Here is an 18,210-nt window from a genome sequence, read left to right as displayed (position 1 = left end):
TTCAGATACTTACATAACACACATTTATTTTTTAATGATAGACAGAAAGAAAGAGCAGAACAGAAGAAAGTCAAGTAACAGCGGTAAGACTTCTGGGTTCTGGGTCACTCTGAGGCTTTCTGATGTTATTGAAAATAATGACTCAGACTGGGCAGCGATTCTGTGTCGTTTAAGTATGCAAAGAAGAATTTTTGAGCAAAATAATTATTATTCAAAAGTTCTGATCAAAGTTAAAACTGACCCAGTTTTGGCTCATGCCAAGCTTTTAATCTGTGGCTGTAATGAGCAGCTTCGCCCAACAGAGGGGGCTCTGAATTGTTAATGAAAGTCCTCTCTGTGTGCTCGTCAGTGTGTGCGGGTGAAGCGGGAGTGTGGGGATGAATATTAATGTCGCGTCTGTGCCAGTGCTCGTACCTCAGCTTAGGTTTGGGCGTGCTCAGGATGCTGTCGGTCTCGTCCAGCTCCGGCCCGCTGTCGCTCGGGTTGTACATCTCCAGGCTGTCGTACAGCTCGTCCAGGTCCTCCTCCACCTCCTGGATCTGCTCCCTGGACACGTGCTCCAGGCCAAAACCAACCTGGGAGAGACGCACGGAGGAGCGGGTGACCAACACACACGGTCGCTGTGCAGCTTTGACACCTAGAGTTTCTGTTTATCACCTGAATCTGTCACTTCTCTTCACACAAAAAGCACATCAACTACAGCCTCCCTTCCTGAGCACTAATCTCTGTGCGTACAGGGGACAGACATGTTGATACCAGCTGTGAAACCAGACACGGATCACTGCCTGTTTCTCTGTTGACACCACGGGGCTTTGCAAGCCCGCAATTTCACAGAAGCTGAATATCAAAAGTGAAAGAAGCGAGATGCTTACATGCCACAGTGACCTGGCTAACATCAGAGCGAGTCAGGCAGCTCAGCCTAACTCCTAAACAGGGAGCCCAGTTATAGCAGTGATTTGGACTTAAAAGGTAAGTATTCATGCATGTAATCATAAGCAATACAAGCAGGGATAAACAGAAATAACACGAGTTTGTGTTTGGACCAGCACTCCACTCCAAAAATGTTCATTCAGCGTGGGAACAGAGACGTCACGTCTTTACGATTTAAAGCGCACTCAGGAGCCAGCCAGTAAACCACACACAATGGATAATCATTTGTATTGTTATCTGATGTGATAGCATAGCTGGTTCTGCTTTCATAATGTAACACTATCCGCCTGTGTGTGTGCGTGCATGTGTGTGAGATCACTGAGGGGGAAAAACAAGGTGGAGACGCATTCATTAGAAGCAACCACCTCAAAGTACTCCGACGGGTGTTTATATGTCTGTGGACAGACTTTTCATTGTGATTGTGTCATAGGCACACGCGTGGCTGGCATCTCAATGAAAGCAGACTTGGACGGCAGGATATTTCCTTAAGGAAAAACACCAGCGCTGTAAACAATATCATTTCAGTCGCTGGTACTGGGAATTTGTGTAAAGCACTACTGATCCATCAGTTCAATCACAAGCTGCACTTTTGTAATATTTGTTGAAATACATTGTGTTTTAACCTGCAGGAGGTCCTGAGTGTTTCAGATTGATGTGCATTCTCACGGAAAGTGTGTTTAGTGCATGATGTGAAGCTGTCCCCGCTGCTGCTATGGTGACGCTTTTCAACAAGTTTATGGTCTTTTTATGCATCAAATGACAGGTGAGGTGTCAGGCCCTTTGTAGTGTTATTGTTTGTCGAGGGGATTGATTTAGTTATTAGGCAGTTGGTCAAATAAGGTCAAAGTCTTACTGCCTTTAGTACACGTGGACTGATGGTGCATCAGAGGAATAACCGTGAGACGGCCTTGGTCTGAGAATTCTTTACTATCGAGTCAGATGTGATTTTATTGTAAAAATCATCTAGTTTGTTGTTCAACAAGGATAAGCTGGGGTAAAATTGGGTTTCTATTGCAGCGATGAGTTTCCAGATAGTTAATAATTAAACTTATGGCTGAATCTATAAGAATCCAACTATCCTCTGCTCCTTATCTGAGTTTGGGTCACAGGGACTCTGGGGCGGTGGGGGACTGAGTGTTTCTCAAGAGAGCCCAGAGGTATAATCTCTCCAGCTAGTCTCCTGGCAGCCTTCTCTCGGTAGGACATGGTTGAAACACCTCTTTTAGGTGACGTCCAGGAAGTATCCTAATCAGGACCACCTAAACTGACTCCTTTAGCCCACGGGGCCTTGACCTGAAAAGGCTACATTGGTCCGCAGGGGTTTGCTGCTTATTGGATTGAGCAGTGATCAGTGTGGAGGGCAATCCAATCCTCAGCTTCCATAACCAGTTTGCAGTACATGGAGCGTCACTTCTACCAAACCATCATTAAATAATCAGGTCAGATTTGACCAGAGGCCCTCGTCAGATTAGATCACACAGACTGAACAAGACCCACCTCTGAACTCCACTTTTGTTTCAATCTCAACTAAACACCTAAAAATTTTATAACTCTGTCTTGTGCGGCTGTGATGTTTTCCCAGTGACAAAATCTGTACACAAACAGACATAAACAACAAATATCAAACCGCCTTCGTGGTACTTAAAAAGTAGCAGAAAGAGTTTTGCTAGGATCAGCAATGTTTGTAATCACATGAATAAAGCAGAAGTAGATTTTCTGCAACACTGGTCACAGCAATACACATGGAACATTTTACAATAACAGTGATCTGAGTAATTAAAATAAAAGAAGTCACATGTTCAGGCTTTGCCTCTGCACACCATTACAGCAGATCTTAAACCAGCTTTAATTAAAGAAAGTGTTGCATTCAATGTTCAGGAATTACAGACATTTTTATAACCAGTCTCCTGTTTTCAGATGCTCCAAATTAACCGAACACAAGTCTAGAAGGCTGAAGTGTAGAGCTTATGGACGTCAGAAAATGCCGTTTCCTCACTTGGGATGCTTTGTTAGACCTTTAATGCAGCCGCTGCTTTTTTGTGGGTCTCTGCCTTCAGTAGCCAAAAATCTGCTCGGCTGAGTTGAGCTTAGGTGACTGACTTGAAGAAAATCACATTTATTTGCTTTAAGAATCTCTTGAGTTGCTTTTGCAGTTTGCTCTGGGTCATTATTTGCACTATGAAGCACTGTGTGACCAGTTCTGCAGCATATGACTGAATCTGAGCAGAACGTACAGCCCTGTGCACTTCACAGTTCATCCTGCTGCTTGCATCTGCAGTCACATCATTAACAAACACTACTGACCCAGTTCCACTGGCAGCCATACATGCCCTCGCCCTAACACTGCTGCCACTATGTTTCTCTTCCCATCATTCTGCTACTTTTTCATCTTAGTTTGATCCGTCCACAAAAAACTCTCCAGAACTGTGCGTGCTCTTATACATGTTTTCAGTCCAAGTCTGATGTGACTTAAGTGAAACCGCTGATGGTTTTCGTGCACTTTGGCCGTCTTCTGTGCTCTTTTAGGCTTTTTAGTGTAGCTGAGCTGCTGAGTGCATCCATTCTTTCTAACAATGCACCAGACTGTAGATTCTTTTCGCTACTGAAGTTTTTGCTCTTTCTGTGACAGGTTTCCCGAGATTTGCAGGCTTAATGACGGCATACTTCACTTGCACCGACATCTCTTGGGCCTCATATTTAAAATCCCAGTGAAAAGCTACCAAATACAAGTTTAATTAACTCCAGATCTTTTATCCTCTTAATTTGTCATTGAATAATGAATGGATGGGCATCATCTGGCTGCTGTGCAGCGAGTTATCCAATTAATTAAAAAAAAAACCTCGACTTAAAGCTGAAAATCTGCACGTTAATACCAAATCTGAAACTCCTCTGTGGTGGTGTGCAGACACAAAACTACACAAACAATCCAACTGTATGAAATCAAACAAAATCAATATGTCGTACACGCTTATACAAATAAAATAGCAATATTCCAATTTGCAATTTTGAAAAGCGACACGAGCAAGCACAGGATGCAAGCACAGACGAACAAAATTCGATTTGTAAAGACACAGAGGGAAGGCAATGAAATTTTAATAGATTGTAACACACACGCACCCACTTTGAGACAGCACACACATATTTTGCTTGACAGAAGCACACAAACACACACACACAAACATCTTTGTTCTATTTTAAATTACAATGTCATTGTGAGCTGCCAGCTGAATCTCAGTTGTTCTGCCACATCTCTCCCACACATCTCCGTGTGTCTTCAAAGCTCAACTGAAATACACGTTGACTCCCAACAACCTGGCAAACGCACACTCTGAACCTCGCACATAAAGCCGAAGTGTGGACGTGTGATATAAGTGATCAGGAAGGAAGAAGAGCCACGGAGAGGGGAGGGGAATAGAAGAGAGAAAAACAACGGAGAAATGAGCACCCACCTCATCTGTGACTTTAAACCTTTTCAGCAAAGCGACAAACTTCTGTTTGATGTTGGGTTGCTGTGAGAGAGAAAATGGAAAAAAAGGCACAACGTGAAACTCGGAGATAGATGTTCATATCAGTGTGTGTGCGTGTGTGTGGGGGGAGAACACGACAGCCTAGGGAAAACCGACAGGAGGCAATCTCCACGCACTTTTCACGCCTGATGAGTCAAAACAGCAGCAGTTAATGGATGCAGCATCACTTCTGCAAAGGAAAAATGTGCCTCGTGTTATTACACTGGAATATGTGAGAGCGGGCCCGTTACCGAGGTTATCCAAGTCGACGCTTCCCAACACGAGATGCGTTTCCTGAATAATCGCAAAGGACTGATTATCTTATTCAAAAAGTGATCTGAAAAAGGAAGACGTAACATTTACTGAACGCGAGTCTGGAGTTTTTCTTGAAACGTGCGACATCTGTCCGACTCGGCAGTTCAAAATTCAATTACATTTTTGCGTGCGTGACATTTGTGAGCCAGACGAGATTATCCTGCAAAAAGGAAGCGGATCTTCAAATGCACAAGTTATTTTTACCTCAAAAACTAAATCCAAGACTATTTCTAAAACACTACACTTTTTATAACCTGTAATAACCATTTGACGGCCTCATAGGTGAGTTGATATGCTTACTAACTAATTTGCACACGCAGCAGTTGCAGAGAAATGTTATAACTTATTGAGCCACCTGGTCTCTTGTATTAGCCTCTGGCTCATACTCTACAAACACATCACATAACGCCACCGTTGCTTTAAATGATAATGTAGTAAGCTCCAAGCAGCTGGTGACATTGTTGCACTTGCTCTGTTGACACAAAATAACTGCAATATGTTTAGAATAGGGTTTTTTTTTTCAATGTTGCAGTAAAGCTAAAGCAACTAAATACAATGTATTCACAAATAACACATTCATTTCAGACATAAATGTATAAGAGTATACAAAAGGTTCAGCTAAACAAAAATCAGAAACAAAGAAGGAATAAATCACATGGTCTAGTATGAATGGCCATGCGGGAGGTTTGACACCAGTGCTCGAATGTATTTACTGTCACATGTCAATCAATGGTATCCTGCGTTCTCATTGGTAGTCACTTTAATTGCTCACTTCAACCGTCAGAAAAGTTAAACTCAAGACCCGCCCACTATGTATTGCCGGCGATCATTTCCCCCATGGTTATTTGAAGTCATGGATTTCTATGGGGACTGGTTGCCATGGTGCCGCCAGTCACTGTGTGAATACCCCTTAACTCTGGACGTACCCACCCACCTGTTAGCTGTCAGTTATTTTGCCAAATGTCACTAACAACATTCACTGTGTGGCCCTACAAACTGCCCATTCACCTCTAAGCTGTAATAGTAGCACACTGTAGCAGTAATAGAGGTAGTTTATAAGGTAGCGAGCAGCAACCACCATAGCAGCTTCTGCAGTTCCTCCAATCACCACTCGAGGATGCTTCTAGAAGCAAAGCACACAGACTTTCATATCCAAATGATCAACATCACTGCAGAACGTGCTTACAGCCCAGTCCAAAACCTGTTTTGATTTCAGCAGCACATTTTTTCCCCCTAACATCGATGTTCACAGTTGTATGACTCACCCACTGAAATATTAAGCAGCAACAAGTCTTAGCTGTTTGTCAGACAGGTGGATGCCAACAGAGGCGTAGCTGCAGCTCCCTGTGACTAACGTTTGTCCTTTCGGTATCTCTGTGTTCATCTATTTGTTAATGTGCATCAGTGATTTGTGGCTTTACTGGATTCTTACATAATTCTGCATAAATCTAATAAACACTATGATTTTTCGGGTATGTAATTACCTGGATCAGTCAAAAACAGATTATTCTGCATGAATATTTAATCTAGAAAGCAATTTACTAAATGTACTTTGCAAAAAATTTACTTTGATCCTATGATAGTGATCGAAATTTATATTAGTCAATGTGATTATTTCCCAACTGAGTTTACAAAGGCAGGACCTCTATTATTGTCCGCTGTGTTTTATAACTCATGACTTCGATGTCCTGATTGGACATGAAAAATACAGATAATGAACAAAAGGCATAGTTTCAAACGTTTGGCATCATCCTCTTATTCTGTGACATTAATTTAAATGCACAAAGTCAAGCAGCAAATACAGCCGACTCATAAACACACAACTGTCCTTGCAAACACTGCAGTTCACTGTTTAAATATGAAGATTATTCTACCTGAAGCCATCTTTGGGACACGGCATGTTTTTCTTTTTTAAAATTAGTGGAAACCCAACAATCTTCACATGTGTGTAAATCTACTTCAGGCCAAACGTTAAAATAAAATTCTCAGCGTCGTTTTGGGTTTTAAAAAAAACAACAACCCAGAAACAAAACAAAAAAAGAAAGGATGAAAAACTCAGTTTGGATGTAAAAAATGAAGGAAAAAAAAGTACAAAGCAAAGCTTTCATCTGCAAAACAAGTGGGTGTCTGAGTGGCTGTGGAGAGTGAGAGTGAGAGTGTTTTGGAGGATTTGTCGCAATTTGCTGCTACGCAGTGGAGAGGGTCGGCTTCATGTCGGACCTCCTGGGGACGCACAGGGTGCAGGGTCTGCTGTAGGGGCTTTTAAGAGCGAGTACATATTTAATGTGTGTGTAGCAGTGCAGGTGGTTAGTGTGTGCATGTGTGCGCGCACGTGTGTGTGTGTTCTATAGAATCTACAAAGGTGCCGCAATAACAGCCTCCTTAGACAAACACAAGCACGCACATACCAAATGCTGCCTTTCTTCTGCTAAGCTGCAGCTCTACCTTCATTTTTTCCAGGGTGATTTAAAAAAATTTAAATTGTGTTGTAATCTGTGCCTCCTGCTGAGCCTTTATGTACAGTTTATGTGTGCGCGTGTGTGTCCGTGCAGCCTCAGGTTAAAATCGGCCTGATTACACGTAGAGTGAATGAGCGGCAGAAAATGGATTTGCAGATAAACCAACACGGGAGCGAGCCAGGCCGAGAGAGAGAGACAGGAGCGGGAGGGGAGGTTGGGGCGAGCAGATAAGGAGGAGAGGTTGAATGAGGTGGGGCGAGAGGCTGCGCAGGAGAAGGGAGGGTTGTTGAGTCCAGTCAAATCAAATTTATCTGAAACGGCCGTCGCACGAAGCGGGTTTGCTGCAAAAGTGCTTCACGCACAAAACAAGCAGGTAGGCAGAAAAACGAGTATAAAAGAGAGGGAGGATGAAGGGGGAGATCAGGGAGGGGGCTTTTCTTCTCCTTACCCTGGTGATACCAGCGTTGGAAGGCAGCTTACGCCTCGGCTTCTTCTTCCTCACCTCCTCGTCTTCATCAAACAGATACTGAGAAGGAAAAAGTGAGAGAAACACGAATGAGAGGAAGACGAGGAGAGCAAGTGGTGTTTTAAAGGTTAGTTCAAGGTCGCCAACTCCAGCTATAAGAAAAAAAACTAATGAGTCTTAGCGACACAATTTGTCTGCGTGGTTACACTGTTGCTCCTGGTAACATGGATACATTGTTTTTTCATTCAGCTGCTGGCTGCCAACATGAAGCCAAAAACCACTATTTCTCTTTATTTTGTGTTTTTTGGTTGTCGTTCCTCCTTTTGTGCCAGCGAAACAAAGAAATCAGTTTTTAGGTTTCTGTAATTACTAATACTGTGACTTAAACCTTAGGTGCAGCTCTAATAGCTTAATCAGTAGGTCACTAAATGTATTCTTATTTTTCAATAGACTGATATCAGTAAACAAGGCTGACATTAGCCAATACAGATAATCGGGCGCTATATTCATGCATGGTCAGTATTTATCTGAAATGTAGTTTCTTCAGGAGAATTTTTCATGATATAATATCACAATCCTTTAATGTCATTAATGCACTAACCAAAGTCAGTGCGCAAATCTGGAAATCTGGCAACACTGGCTCGCCGTGTTGCCAGGTGACAAGTAGAGCAGAATAGATGTGGCTAACTTGGCCGACCCTGACGTTCAATTAAAATCAATTAAAACAACAGCTTGTGTTTATCCCCCCCATCTGTCTCTCATTTAGCAGTGTTGAAATGTCCCTCAAAACTCAGCTTAACTTGCCCTTGGTTATATTATCATCAAAACACACAAAAACCATGAAAACAAGAAACTGAACCCCAGCTCTGACCCGATTCCTGCTTCAGTATTGAAGTTAATTCTTCACCTCTCTACCGTAACGCCCTGCGCTCCGTTTATCCTCCCTCTTGGCGCTCGGATTCCCTCCGTCTCTCCCTTCTGCCTTTTCAATCTGGCCCCCAAAAGCCTCATTGCTCTCTTCTTATCTCTCCATGCTGTCTTTTTGCTCCTTTCAATCTCTCGCACCGATGGGCGCCAATTCCCCTTACGTCCCACTGAGACCCACCGTCTTCTCTCTCGTAATCTCAGAAAGAAGGTAACATAATAAAGAAAGCACCAGTGCTCCGCTGATCATCACACCAGTGTCACTGTGAACTGATGCTCCTGGAGAAAACCCAATAACCCCGTCGGTTCGACCAAATCTGGACGACTCGCTTTTTCTGTCGTTCCTGTGTCTGCTTATACAAAAATATTTATTTGTAGACGTGGAAATCAGTGGGAATTATGGTATTGGTTCAAATGTGAGAGCTGGGTTTTTGATTTTTAGATGTTTTCATTCTTTGTAAAGCTGTAAATATAAATTATTTATGATCTGTGCTGCTCACATACTTTCAGCAGCCGCTTCCATGATGTAAAACAACTTGAAAATGGAGGGCGAGGCATTAATATTTAATTAAAACAACAACAACAAGCTCGTGTTGAAAAGTGTAGAAACCATATTAGCTCAAATGTGATGGCATTAAATGCTTTCCAAAGCAAGCAGAGTGACTGCAAGATTAACCATGAAGTGATTGTTGTCCTCATCTCAACACACCTGCCCGTGAATGGGGTCATCGCTGCCTTCCTGCTCTGACGAGTAGCTCTCCTCCTCTTCTTCAGAGTAGTTGTCGATGTCTGGAGAACGATCTAGGGAGACGCAGAAAAAGAGACGCCACTGAGGAATGGGAGCAAACTGACAGGAGGAGGGCAGACACAGACTATTAGAGAGAAAGATAGATTCGGTGAGATGATGTGCGCACCAGACATCTTTGCTTTAGGTCCCTCGTGATCGATGGGCTGACTCGACAGGGAGTAGACTCTGATCTCAGCCACGGGCACTGAGGCATCCTTCACCTGGCTGTGCAGCCCCAGGATCTGGGCACCCTCGCTGGGGTGCTGCATCACCTTGAGGAAGGAAAAAAGCAGCAGCGTTTAAACGAGATCAGAGTCAGCTGGATTAAATGTAAATGTATCCACATTCTAGCTACGTTTTTATCCACAAGTATCCACAACTTAGTGTGTGCTAGCCTGTATGAGATTTGAATAGAATCTCGACGTTCTCTTTAAAAGAAACTCTTCCCAAATGAGCGTCTGAATAGTCAAATAGCAGCATGCAAACAGAAAGAAGGAGACTGAAAAAACAAAGAAGTCAGATAATCTTTTTAACTGAATTATTGAGGATAAAATCTACTTATTTCCATTCTTGGTCTTCCTGTACAGACAAAGTAGGGATACACTGGACTATACATCATTTAAACAGCATTAGACGAGGAGGGTAAACAGCAGTGAAGCAATAGAGACTGGCATGAAAGCTCTGCAGATGGAGAGAACAATAAAGAAACCGGGAGACAAAACAAGGCTGAGGAAAATGAACAAAACCAGACGCCGACAGAGAAAGCACGCACAGGCGAGGCAGAGGCAATCAATTCTCTGTGCGGCTGCAGCAAAGAGCAGCGCCACGTCTGCTGTGTGTGTTTGTGCGTCTAACCGAGTGACACCCAGCCTCTCTCAGGAATCTGGTCACACTCGCACATTTAATGAAGTCTGAGCAGCTTATTATGGAGCCAGCCTTAGCCAAACATTCAAGGAGAGAGACGTTGTTGCCGTGCATCCATTCACCTACACTGGCGCACATGCTGCCGATAGGCTCCCGAAGCTTCCTGCAGCTGCTAATTTTAACCATTTTCTCAAAGAAAGACAATTATGCAAATCTATCAAACAGCATGAAGATGAACATGCGTGTCTGAGAGGAACACAGACGTAATTCGACTGCTTTTCCCCTCATGAAGACAGTAAAACCCACACAAGGATTCAGTGCAGGCGCATCTTCTGAATCTTTACGCAGTTTTAAAAATTAAAGTAGTTAAATGCCACCTGAGCTCATGATGCTTTATTTTCTTCACGTAGTAAAAAATTAAATAGCAGTAATGATGACTTTAACATGATTTTAATATATCTTCAAAGCCTAAAAGTCAGAAACATTTATAGATATTGATTAAATTAAGAAAAAGTAATGAAACCAATGTTTTATTTCTCAGTATCGTGAAAGCACACGGGCAATAAATGACAAGATGATTTTAAAGGAATTGTTATGTCATCTCGCTCTCACACTTCCACTTCTTACAAAATTGTGCATTTTATGGAGGATTTCATGGTGCTTAAAAAGTGACAACCAGTAATTTTACACCGCTAGATCTTTGAATAACCTCCCTCCACCAATGACATCACATAAAACCTCCAACTGAAAGTGAGCCTGTGTGGTTTGCACGCTCTACAAAAAAAATAAAAAAAAAATAAAAAAATTAACAGTAATTTAAAGCTTTAAAGTCTCGTACAAATAAAAAAAAATCACAACTCACACAATAAACCCCCTGTGAGCATCGTTCATGTACGAACAAATTTTGGTAGATGTCCAAATAGTCTGGAGATAGTTTGTAACAAAGGTAATAAGGAGTCGATTCCTACTGTGCAGGATTTAACAGTAAATCACAAGCTAACAGCTCTCTGAATGAATGAGTTTTGAGCTGTGTGTGAATCAGCTTCACTTTTAGATTCAGACTGGAAGCCTTTCACACCAATTGCCTCTAAAGTGTTTACTACCAAGTAAATCAAAGCCATTCGTTACTCTCATTATTAGTCGCTTTGATCGTTCGCCTTGAAGTTGAGAAAGTTTATCTTGAGTCCTGCCCACTAGTTGCTAGTTTGCCCATATTTTTACCACATTTTTGAACATAGTTGCTTCACTTTCTATCGTCTCTGATGGCTGTGAATCACTTCCAGAGTGGACGTAGTTTCAGTCCCCAAAGAAAAGTCCAACTTCAAAACATTAAAAAAGCAGCTTGACACCAAAAAAAAAAACCCTAAAATGTGTGGGTGGTCTACTGCTAACCTGCTCCTGTGCAGCCATCGATCTTTAACCACCTCACCAGTTTAAGCTTTTATTAGGGCTCAGGATCACGGCTGCTTGATTGACAGGTGAGAGGAGCGCAGGCTGACTGCTAACTTCACCTCGGCCGCTTTGAGTTGCTAATCTCGACTTCAAGGTATCTGTGGTGTTGGTGGCTCTTGTAGCATTTTGTATGCAGACAAATAAAACAGCTTCCTGTGTGGTCCGAGACAATAAGAGCTTGTCAGAGAGGTCTGTGCTGTGTTTCTGTGAGTGTCTCATTAGTCTGTTATTGTGCACTAATTAGCGGCCATCCTTCTCTGTAATGTAAACATATAACACAGCGTATTGGCGCTCTTTACCAACTAAGCTTGCTACGACTTCAATAGAAAACTCAAAGCTGCAGAACAGTGCTTCACATCACACTGCTTACTCTGCCTCTGTATAACATTCATGGCCGTGTCACACTTGCTCTCAACAGTAACTTTGTCGACACACTTTCACTTAGACATAACTTATGTAAGTATTTTATTATGGCCCATAACTGAAGGCAGCTGCTGAGCTTGTGTTCATTTATTCAAACAAAGCACTGATTGCAGTGAACACATACTGTGCAGTGTGACGGTTAAAGATAGCTATACTCAGTCTCCGAAATACATGGCAGCTTCTGAAAATCTCTGCAAAATGAACTTTGTGCATTTTTTCTATGGATTAAATTTGCCATCCCACGAGGCATCGGGGGGCTTTGCTGCACATGTGTTGAGACACCATGAGTGTATAGAATAGTTAAAAACAAAAAAACGTAACTGAAATTAGACATTTTCAGCACTAACAGTCAAAATAAAAGAGTTGCGCAAATCTACAAATCTACTATGGCAACTAAATGAAAGGAAACTGAAGTGTGAAGAAAACTTCAAAATAAAAGCAAAATGAAAACAAATGAAGAATTCTAAATATGCAAAAACACGCAGCCACTGTTGAACAATGTTTAGTAACACTCGAGGAATTAAAGGTTCAGAGCCCGCTCAAACGAGACGTAGCGCATAACTACGACTGCAGTGAGTCCATCACTCCACTCAGAAATCGACTAACCCGTTAACCTGGTCCTCGACTCTCACCGTACCTTGTGGGTACAAAAATACTACTTTGTAGCAGTTAAACTGTGATATCCTTGGTATTTTTCGACGATTTATCTAAAGAAAAGGAAAGAAATGATGTGTTCTTGCAACATGCTGATAGTAACAAAGCGCCTAAAGATACAATTGTTATCTGTACTGTGTAAACACAACACTGGTTAGTCCAGAGAGACTGGACTGAAAATATGTGGAAAAAGCAGCCAAACAAAAGCTTTTAAAGACCTTCAGAAATCCTGGAGAACTTTTGCTCCGTACCACATGAAAGGCTATTCAGAAGCAAAATATAAAGAAATGGGGAGTGGCTCAAGACTTTTGCGCCGTCCTGAACTTCTTCTGAGTTATCCTTCATTTGCTTCCCAACCAGTCACGGCTTCTTGAACCTGGTTCTGGAAGTTTCTTCCTGTCAAAAGGGAGTTCTTCCTTCCCACTGTCATCAAAGTGCTCGCTCATAGGGGCTCATCTGATTGTTGGGGTTTCTCTGTATTGTTATAGCCTTACAATGTAACGTATAAATAAAACTGAATTTGTAAGATTTCAGATTCAGAAGCAAAATGTTTCTGAAATCATGAACAGGTTCAGCAGTTCATTCTCCTCCTGCTGCTTGCAGGGTCAGTGGAAACTACCTGTCATATTAAGGCAGCACAGTGCCATAAACATGACATTTCTCTGTGACTCTGAAAGCCCACGTGTGTCCCCTGTAGCGTATTATTTTCCTGACACACACACAGAGCTTTAGGCAGAATATGGCAGCAGAGTAACTTCTGCTGTGGCTCAGAGGGAATGAGTTTGAACCTGCCGTACGTACGAGTCTGAATTTATGGCCTCTGCCCTTTATAAAGCACTCAACAGACAAATTGTCTGTTGAGACTGGCTCTGGAATAAAATGTGACTTTATTATATATGCAGGGACGGCCATGGACAGCCAGCAGGCACCAAAAACATAGTTTAATCAGGACTGGAAGTCTGACTTAGGGTTGGATGTATTATAACAGCTCACTCTACCGTATTTGGTTCAGTTCCATCTACAAAGACACTCCTGTAAACATGAGATCAGACCCGTTTGTTGAGTGACTGTGGATTTATGTTCTTTTCTCTCCATAAAACATTTTATGTGAAGCCAGAGAGTTGAAGGTGTTTTACACATTTAATAATCCTGACTTACACACACACACAGCTGGTGAAAGCTAACAGGCGTTCCTAAAGGACAAAGACCGTCCACACGTGCGCACACAAGTACAGACGGCATAAATCACCAGCCTTTTAAAGCAGTTTCATATCGGAGGAAGCAGGGAATGTGAGGAGCTTTTGGCAGAAGAGGCTGAAATTTAATTGTACGTTTGATTTGTGGCGACATTTATGTCGGCCGAGAAGAGGACGCCGGGCCAGAGATCAAAATCCAGCGTCTGATTTGAAAGCGCACTCGGCGAATTGAGTTTACGTGAAGGTTAAATGAAGGTTGGCAATAAATACGTTTTGCGAGCCGCCGCTGTGAATGAAAATTTCCTGAATGACAAAGGAGGAGAGGAATGATGTGTATGAAGGGAGCTGCCACAAGAGAGGAGCATCGCGGATTATCGTGCTGGATATTAGCTTTAGAAAACGTTCTGCGAAGACCGGCTAAGAAATGAAGATCGGATTTAAGCAGAGGGCAGAAGCTGCATGTTTAGAGAGATGAGACCGTGACCGGTGGCTTGTTGGGTCAACAGCTCAGATCAGCTGGGACTTTTGTCTGGCTGCAAAGGATGAGACTCCACTGACTCAACAGCTCGCAGCTGACGCACCCTCAAACATGCAGCTTAACCTCCATCTGCTGCCTCAGAGGCGCCCAGTGCTGGAAATGTAAGAATAAATAATAATACTATAGCCACACGTCTGTTAAAGCAAAGTGCAATCGCTCACCTGCCTGATACTCATTTCCCTGCAATGCTGACACAAACACGAGATTCTGCAAAGTCGCAACTCTGCGCTTCACCTCTTTGAAGACCGCAGAGAAATGTAACTGCTGCTGAGAGGACGCGCGACCGTCTCACAGTCGGCGTTTCACTTTGAATTTTCTACATTTTTGGGAACGAGCTCAATCTTGAACACTGTCAGAGGATTTCGTCTGTTTTTCAGCTGGACTTAAAGACAATTGGAAATTTGGCCATAAATCAAGAATGATAGAATTTAATGATATCACGATATGTGGCAGCACGGTGGTGCAGTGGTTAGCACCGTTAGTGGGGTTAGCTTAATTGGTGACTCTAAATTGCCTGTAGGTGTGAATGTAAGTGTGAATGGTCTGCGACAGACTGGCGACCTGCCCAGGTTGTACCCCGCCTCTTACCCTTTGGCAGCGGTAGTATGGTGGTACATCCCTGAATTAGATAAATGGAAGAAAACAGATGTATGGATGTTTAACCGACATGTTTGGAAGCTGGTAAGAAGTGATTTCAAATGATCACTGATTGGTGGATTTAATTGCCCCCTTCCCTACGTGTTGGATACTTAAGATACATTTTCTCGCTCTCCTGTAATCATAACACTCTGCGTAAAATAGAGCTTTTGTGGACAAAAACACAACACAAACGCTGCTTTTCTCTGCCTCTTTCTCTCTCACACAAACGTCCGAACAATCATTAAGACTCTCCCTCCTTCCACATCTTAAATTATCTGTCTCCATTCAGCTCCCTTTGTCCTCTTATTTACCTCCAATTGTTTGCTAGCAGCTAGTAGCAGTCAAACTCTGACAATAGAAACGATCCCGCTGCCTTTTCTCCAGAAATTGTTCGCTCTAGTTTTGACTCGTCACAGTCTTTTTGTTTGGAGAGCACTACAACTGTGCAAAAGTGCCGCGAACAAGGTCAGCTGGCACAGATGTCTCCTATAAGAGCTTTGGGCTAAACATTATTTTCCATCACTCGCCGATGAATCATCTATAAATGTTTCAACAAAAAGCTGCAGCACTGCTTCCAGTAAAGAAACGCTGAGGGTTTATTTATGGGTTTAAATAAATGCACATTGCTATTCAAAGAAGCTAAACCTAATTTAGAAAAACACATTTAGAAAGATAAAAAAAGGCCAACGGGAGACGTATTGAATGTAGCTCAAATGTCCCATTTTCACAGGTTTATTCTACATGCAATAAATGCAGCACATTTAAGGCATTTGAGGAAACGTCAGGAATAATCAAGGAGGAAGAAGCTGAAGAGGAAAGTGATCAGATTTAAAGGTTAAGAAAAACAGAATAAATCACCTCTGCAGGTTTACGTTACCTCGGCCATGTTGATTAGACCCAAAGCCAGGGTCTTGTAGCCCAGGATGGTCCTGTTCTTGTATCGCTTGCGCCTCTGCAGCATGATCTGAAGCTTGTTGGCATCTCTCTTTAAGAAATGTGGATACTGCAGGTAGAAACACACACACACACACACACACACAACACAACACTTATTTCCTGAATGAATTCAGATGTTTCAATAAATAATGTTTATTTCTCAGGACTTGATAATTAGACTGATCCAAACGGCTTCTTGTATAAGTCCCCTCACACACACTGACCTCGCTCAGCATCCCCAGGTGTCAAACTACTTAGTCTGAGCCCAACTATGACATAACCCATCATTAACGATCTCAGCAGCTGCACTATAAATGGAACCAAACTCGCTCCTGTAACAATGTTTAAAGCCGTGAAACGACTCCGGTGGCTCGATTTTAATAAGCTTCCTCTCCGCAGCGCTGCTGCTGTAGGAAGTTTAATGTATAATGTATAATGCCTGGCTCGGTGCACTCGGCAAGCTCCAGAGAGAGAAACTCCCTGACCTTTTAGCAGCGTTTTAGAGTCATGGAAATCGGAAAGCATGATTTAGAGCACAAGAAAACCTCGCTGGGAACTACATTAACCACGCTCTGCCTTAATGCACTCCGTATTGTTGCTGTATGGAGAGTTGCAGGCGACACTTCTGCAGCTTTGTGTAGACTTTTCCAAACTATCCCAAACTGTTTTAATATCACAGGTGCAAACGCGTCAGAGCTAAAGGATCCGCTTCCCTGATCTTCCCTCATCTAGCAACGCCAAAGTTTTCCAGGTTTGTAAAGATACAGTACTGTGCAAAAGTCTTAAGCCACTCCACATTTCTTTATGTTTTGCTAATAAAATTGGAAATAGGTGCAACAGTTTACTGAGGCGTGTAAAAACATACATAATGGAGTATATAAGGCAAAAACTGAGTTTGCACAATTCTGATGAGCTTGAAAGTCAATATTTGGTACGACCACCTTTACTCTTCATCACAGCCTGAACTCTCTGAGGAAGCTTTCTTCCCATTTCTTTAAGTAGACTTCAGGAATAGTTCTCCAGGTTTATTGAAGGACATTCAAAGCTTCTTTGGATGTTTCTGCCTTTTGTTCTGTTCTCTGTCAAGATGATCCCACACTGCTCTGGGGAGCCCAATCCATGACTGATAGTGCTTCATTGTGTGTTTTTCTATCCAGGTGTGCTTTCACTGTACTGGCAGTGCTTCGTGAATTATTGCTACACTGAAAACTGAAGCCAATTTCACTCAGACACTGTACAGATGGTATTGCATGGCAGATCAAAACATGACTGTACATTTCTGCGTTCATAATTCCCCAATTTTGACAAGACCCGCAACATCACTGTCTGAAATGCAGCCCAAACCATGACGGAGCTTCCACCATGTTTTACAGATGGCTGCAGACACTCACTGTTATGAGTTCTGACCTTTTCTGGACACAAAATTTAAAATATGAATTTTGGATTAATGACTCTATCAGACCTGTTACCACTGATTTTCACTTAGAGAACTTAAAATTGGTTATTTGCTAAGTTGTCTGTCACATGTAGACACAACACTGGTTCATCTCTTGATTTCGGCGCCAAATAAATATTGCTGTGAAAAGGATCGGGTACAAAGGCTGGAGTGAAAATGAAAATCAGCCATTGTCAAACAAACACAGAGACCTTCAGACGGCCTGGGGAACATTTGATCCAAACCACTATGAAAAAATTACAAGAAGGCTCCTCGGTAAAATATAAAAAAATGATGGTTGGCTCAAGACTTTTGCATTTCTGAAGCTAGAGATTCAATTTTTTGTGTTATTGTTGTTTCTATGTTTTCTGTAAAACCAGAAAGTTATTGTTTGGCTGTGATTGATGGGTCCCTGATCTCGCTGAACCTTTGTTCGTACCTGGAGGGAGAAGGTGAGCTGCAGATCGGTCTCCGTCAGTCCTGCTGAGGACAGCAAGATCTCATTGGAGCGCAGGATCCGCTTGGAGCCCTGAAGACGAGACACAGACTGATGACTACAGAAGAAACGGTGAAAGTAAAGAAAGCAAGCAAGAAAAAAAGAGAAAGATTTCTATTAGCGTGCCCTAGCTAACCCCAGCAGACTCAAAACAACAGACTCATCATTATCATCAGCCATGCACAGCCGG

At 42.4% G+C, this 18,210-nt stretch overlaps 1 protein-coding gene across 2 annotated transcripts in view; it reads right to left on the bottom strand.

Annotated features, from left to right (window-relative positions):
* Positions 1-18,210, bottom strand: part of pacs1b (phosphofurin acidic cluster sorting protein 1b) — a 74,510-nt gene that overhangs the window by 11,275 nt on the left and 45,025 nt on the right. For both annotated transcript variants that reach the window (XM_085450955.1, XM_085450956.1), the window contains exons 3-9: positions 17,964-18,053; positions 16,031-16,156; positions 9,515-9,659; positions 9,310-9,401; positions 7,659-7,736; positions 4,380-4,439; positions 415-575 (exon numbers count right to left, since the gene is read on the bottom strand). In XM_085450955.1, coding sequence (XP_085307081.1) covers positions 415-575; positions 4,380-4,439; positions 7,659-7,736; positions 9,310-9,401; positions 9,515-9,659; positions 16,031-16,156; positions 17,964-18,053 — 752 coding nt within the window. The remainder of the gene's footprint in view (positions 1-414; positions 576-4,379; positions 4,440-7,658; positions 7,737-9,309; positions 9,402-9,514; positions 9,660-16,030; positions 16,157-17,963; positions 18,054-18,210) is intronic.

The sequence above is a fragment of the Copadichromis virginalis genome, linkage group LG3 (assembly GCF_057382275.1).
Source record: "Copadichromis virginalis isolate Kocher_CV1m ecotype Utaka linkage group LG3, C_Virginalis_male_GT1.1, whole genome shotgun sequence".
Classification (NCBI taxonomy): domain Eukaryota; kingdom Metazoa; phylum Chordata; class Actinopteri; order Cichliformes; family Cichlidae; genus Copadichromis; species Copadichromis virginalis.
Note: the sequence above shows the minus strand (reverse complement) of the source record. Positions and strands in the feature narration are given on the sequence as shown.